Genomic DNA, 5,441 nt, shown 5'->3' with positions numbered 1-5,441 from the left:
AAAACAAAACAAAACAAAAAAAACTTCTTAATGAAAACATAGGAGAAACACTTCAGGAAGTAGGACTGGACACAGACTTCATGAATATGACGCCAAAAAGCACAGGCAACTAAAGGAAAATTAAAGAAATGGGATTATATCAAACTGAGATGACTTCTCTAACCCATGTGTTAGTTAGAAATTTGTTCTTAATTTCCAAATATTTGAGAATTTTCCATCTGTCTTTCTTGTTATTGATTTCTAGTTTAACTTCATTGTGGTCTGAGAGCATACTTTGTGTTATTTCTATGTTTTTAAATTTGTTAAGGTGTCTTTTCATAACATTGAATGTGATCTGTCTTGGCAGTTGTTCCATGTGAGTAGGAGAAAAATGTATATTCTGCTATTGTCAGATAAAATAACTATAAATGTCAACTAGATCCAATTGACAGTGCTGTTCAGTTTAACTATCTTTGCTGATTTTCTACCTGTTAATCTGTCAGTTACTTAAGTACTGTTGACATTTCCAGCTAACATAGTTGATTTGTCCATTTCTCCTTGCACTTTTATCCATTTTTGCCTCGTATATTTTGATGCTCTGTTGTTAGGCACATACTCATTAAGGATTAAGTCATATTGGAGATTTTATACCATTATTATTATGTAATGTTCCTCTTCATCCCTGATAATTTTCCTTGTTTTGAAGTATGGTTTGTGTGAAATTAATAATGCTACTTCAGCTTTCTTTTAATGGTTCGTGGTATATATTTACAATTAGTTCAAGTCTCTTTTCAAATAACACTATGTTGCTTCATGGGCAATGCAAGTATCTTGTAACAGAGCATTCCTATTTCCTTCTTCCTGTTCTTCATAACATTGCTGTCATTTATTTCACTTATCTGTAAGATATGATTACCACATATATTGTTGCTTTTATTATTTTAAACAAACTGTTACCACTTAGATTGATTGAGAATATGGAAGATGAAACATTCTATTTTACCTTCATTTTTTTCTAGTCTAATCTTTCTTTCCTTATATAGATCCAAGTTTCTGACCTATGTCATTTTTCTTCTCTCTGAAAAACTTTTTACATTTCCTGTTGGAAAAGTCTACACATTCCTTCAATTACTGAAAATATATATATATATATATATATATGTATATATATATAAAGAATCTTTCCATTTTAACTTATTTTCTTTGTCTTTGTTGCCACTTCATTCTGAAGCATTTCAAGATTTAAATACTCTCAACATATGCCTAGAATATGCTTTTTCAGTCAATCACAGAACAGAAGACTTGAAAGAGAAATCCCCGTGCTTAACATCTGTCACAGCCATTATGTTTAGAAATTACTTTGAGGGCTGGCCCGGTGGCGCACTGCTACAGTGCACCGTTTGGGAGCACAGCGGCGCTCCCGCCGAGGGTTCGGATCCAACATACAGACCGGCCGCTCACTGGCTGAGTGAGGTGTGGGAGCAACACCGAGGGTTGCGATCCCGTTGCCGGTCCTGGTCCGGTACGGGCGCGACACTGAGGGTTGCAATCCGTTGCCGGTCACGAAAAAAGACAAAAAGGAAAAAAAAAAATAGAAATTACTTTGACCCTTCTCTAAACTGATATCTTGGGTTTCTGTAAATTCTTTGTGGTTACAGTGTTTGTTGTCTGACTCATAGAGAATCATTTTATATCATCCATCTCCAGATAAGATTTACTTAGTAATAAAGCTTTTTTATTAGGCTTTTATCTGAATGTGACCTTAAATTAAGAATAGCATTTCTATGAAAGATTATTTATATAATATTTTTCTATAAAAAAGAGTTCTCCCTCTGAGACTTTTTCTAGAGAATTTATAATTTGTATAAGCTTTCCTCATATAAACTTTAACTGGATTTATCTTTCTTATCTCTTTTACTCTTGTCTAGTGGTCATCTTGATAAGGCTGGACTCTATAAGGAAGAAATCATGTTTCAGACCAAACTATGCAAACTTCTGACATCAAGTGGCATATCATGATTCGGCTTCATTTGAAAAATAAAGGCAATACTCTCCCTCTGCCATTTCAGCAAAATAAACGCAGTGCAAGCATTTAATATCCAAGCTACAGGCTAAATACCATATCTTACCACCACTTTCTTTTCTGTGGTAAATTTGAGATTTGCTGCTTTTTAACAAATAATAATTAATATATGTAGGCTTTTGAAAATAACATACTTATGTTTTGCAATTGAATTTATACTTATTTATATTTAGACTTAAAATAGTAGGGAAAACCCAGATTTCCTCTGCTGTATATTTATAATGACTTGTGTTTAAGAAGTATGTTTAAATTCTTTAAACAGTTGTGAGAGAGAGTTTAATAAAGCCTGTGTTATGTGTTGATATTGCAAATAAGCCACAGTGTAATTAAAATTTCCATTTAAGGTAAAACTTGAATGCTAGAATTATAATTTTACTTTTATGTATGTATGAAATAAATGATAATCATATCTCTCTGAGATGCTTGCTTAGTTACATAAGTAATTTCTAACTTGCAAGTGGAATTATCACAATTATTTTCTAAATTAAATAATACTATTGGATTACCATGAACATTATATTTGGTGGTTGATTTTCAATCTCCGAAATGCAATTTAAAGTGAGGTACACGGAATTCTATTGGAAATGATGAAAATACCAGAATTATGCTTTAACAGTAAGCAATTAGAAAAGAGGGCAAAATATTAAAAACAATGGTTTTCCAGAAATTGAACAAAGTTGAAAAAGGACTTGTCATCCCTGAGATAAGAGAAATAAACAAGGTGACTCTAATGATTAATCCATTTACTATCTCGAGGTACATTCCAGATCATAGTGCAAGGAAGAGGATCATAAGCAGAGCTCAACAATTTTTCTGAGTTGAGGAACAGAGATAAGAACTCAGGGAGTCTGTGGGAGGTACAAGTTGTAGGGGAGAGTTCTAGAGAGTAAATAACTATCAAAGAACTTTGTAGATCTGCATATTGATTGCATTGAGTCTTTGCTGAATGCTAAGCTGCATGTGCACAAGGTGAAACTCGACAAGGTCAGGTATGTTTATGCTTTCTTTCCTCCAGGTAGTGAAAGACTGGCTGAGTATAAGCTGAACAATTCCCAGTGTTCACATTTGAGATGTTTGAATATTAATCAGCCAGCATGAAGAGTCCTTGTTGACCGAACGGGGCATTTAGTAGAGATGCCCGAAGAGTGACTCAGTAGTAAAGTTAAATTATCCCCAGTATAAATGTAACTCTAGGCCCAGACTGAGGAATTTTAAAAACAAGTTCAAAATAATCAGACTTATTCACAAGTAACTTCCCACAAGAAGAAACGGCCACACTTTAAAGAAAGACCACAAAATTCAGATGCCTAACATACACAATTTCTATTTTCCAATAAAAAATTACTAGGCATGCCAAGAAGCAGAAAATTTTAACACATAATCAAGGGAAAAATCAAGTCAATAGAAACATATGCAGAGTTGTCCTTCGCCTTTGCAGCCACCGCCATCTCCTCTGATCTGCCAAAGTCATGTTACCCAACACCGACTAGCAGGATGTACAGTTTTTATCACAGGTGCAAGCCGTGGCATTGGCAAAGCTATTGCATTGAAAGCAGCAAAGGGTGGAGCAAATACTGTCGTTGCTGCAAAGACTACCCATGCACACCCAAAACTTCCAGGCACAGTCTATACTGCTGCGAAGAAATCGAAGCAGCTGGAGGAAAGGCCTTGCCATGTGCTGTTGATGTGAGAGATGAACAGCAAATCAGTAATGCAGTGAAGAAAGCAATTAAGAAATTTGGTGGAATTGATGTTTTGGTGAATAATGCCAGTGCTATTAGCTTGACCAACACATTGGAAACACCTACAAAGAGAGTGGGTTTGATGATGAATGTGAACACCAGAGGCACCTACCTTACATCTAAATCATGTATTCCTTATTTGAAAAAGAGTAAAATTGCTAATATCCTCAATCTCAGCCCACCATTGAACCTAAACCCACTGTGGTTCAAACAGCACTGTGCTTACACAATTGCTAAGTATGGTATGTCTATGTGTGTGCTTGGAATGGCAGAAGAATTTAAAGGTGAAATTGCAGTCAACGCATTATGGCCTAAAACGGCCATATGCACTGCTGCTCTGGATATGCTGGGTGGATCTGGTGTTGAAAGCCAATGTAGAAAAGTTGATATCATGGCAGATGCTGCATATTCCATTTTCAAAAAGCCAAAAAGTTTTACTGGCAACTTTATTATTGATGAAAATATCTTAAAAGAAGAAGGAATCAAAAATTTTGACGTCTATGCAGTTAAACCAGGCCATCCTTTGATACCAGATTTCTTCTTAGATGAAAACCCAGATACAGTTATCAAGAAAGTAGAATCACATGAATTCAAAGAAGAGAAACCACAGCCGCAACCAAAACCACGTTATGGAGCCATGGAAGAAACATTTAGAATTGTTAAGGACTCTCTTAGTGAAGATATTGTGAAAGCCACTCAAGCAATCTATCAGTTTGAGCTCTCAGGAGAAGATGGTGGCACATCGTTTCTTGATCTGAAAAACAAAGGCGGGAATGTTGGGTCTGGAGAGCCCTCTTATCAGGCAGATGTGGTGATGAGTATGTCTACTGATGATTTTGTAAAAATGTTTTCAGGGAAACTAAAACCAACAATGGCATTCATGTCAGGAAGACTGACGATTAAAGGAAACATGGCCCTAGCAATCAAACTGGAGAAGTACTAATGGATCAGATGAATGCCAGACTGTGAAGGGAAGAAAAGAAAATGTTTACTGCTGTGCTCAAAAAGTAAAAAGCTCAACAGTTAAAGTCTTATGTTTGTTTTCTTCACTATTGTATCAAGGATATGTATGTTCGTTAGTTTTGGAAAAAAGTAGAATTTCTATATCATAAGATTTGAAAATGTAATTAAAACAGCTAGCTTATTAAACTTAAGCTTCATTAAATGGAATTCTAACACATTCTGTTTTTTTATATTTCAGGGGTTTTGCCCTCTGAGACTTATATCTCATTTGCTGTCTTTCAAGAAGAGTATTATGAGCAACCAATCAGGGTCAAGCAATAAAATCAGCTCTTTTCAAAGCTTATTCTCATGTAAAATGAAGCTAGTCTGTTTTTAAATTTTTAGTTATAGCTTGTATAGTAATGAAAATTTTAATGATGTTTTGGATTTTTATATGCTTTTTTTTTTTTTCCTTTTTGTCTTTTTTCGTGTCCGGCAACGGATCGCAACCCTCAGTGCTGCACCCGCACCTCGCTCAGCCAGTGAGCGGGAACCGGTCTGTATGTGGGATCCGAACCCTCGGCGGAAGCGCTGCCGCGCTCCCAAGCGGTGCACTTGTAGCAGTGTGCCACCAGGCCGGCCCTTTATATGCTTATTTTAAAGGAAATCTCTACAGTGTATTTCACAGAAATCGC

The 5,441-nt window shown here is 35.7% G+C and overlaps 1 protein-coding gene across 1 annotated transcript; it reads left to right on the top strand.

Moving 5' to 3' along the window:
* Positions 1–3,531: 3,531 nt before the first annotated feature.
* Positions 3,532–4,872, top strand: LOC103608843 (hydroxysteroid dehydrogenase-like protein 2). The gene is given in 4 exon segments (XM_008593233.1): positions 3,532–3,544; positions 3,547–3,696; positions 3,699–4,741; positions 4,744–4,872. Coding segments are annotated over 4 exon segments (1,236 nt in total). The 3' UTR covers positions 4,774–4,872.
* Positions 4,873–5,441: the final 569 nt, after the last annotated feature.

The sequence above is a fragment of the Galeopterus variegatus genome, unplaced genomic scaffold (genome assembly GCF_000696425.1).
Source record: "Galeopterus variegatus unplaced genomic scaffold, G_variegatus-3.0.2 Scaffold8914, whole genome shotgun sequence".
In the NCBI taxonomy this organism is placed as follows: domain Eukaryota; kingdom Metazoa; phylum Chordata; class Mammalia; order Dermoptera; family Cynocephalidae; genus Galeopterus; species Galeopterus variegatus.
This window is presented reverse-complemented; position numbering and strand designations above follow the sequence as displayed.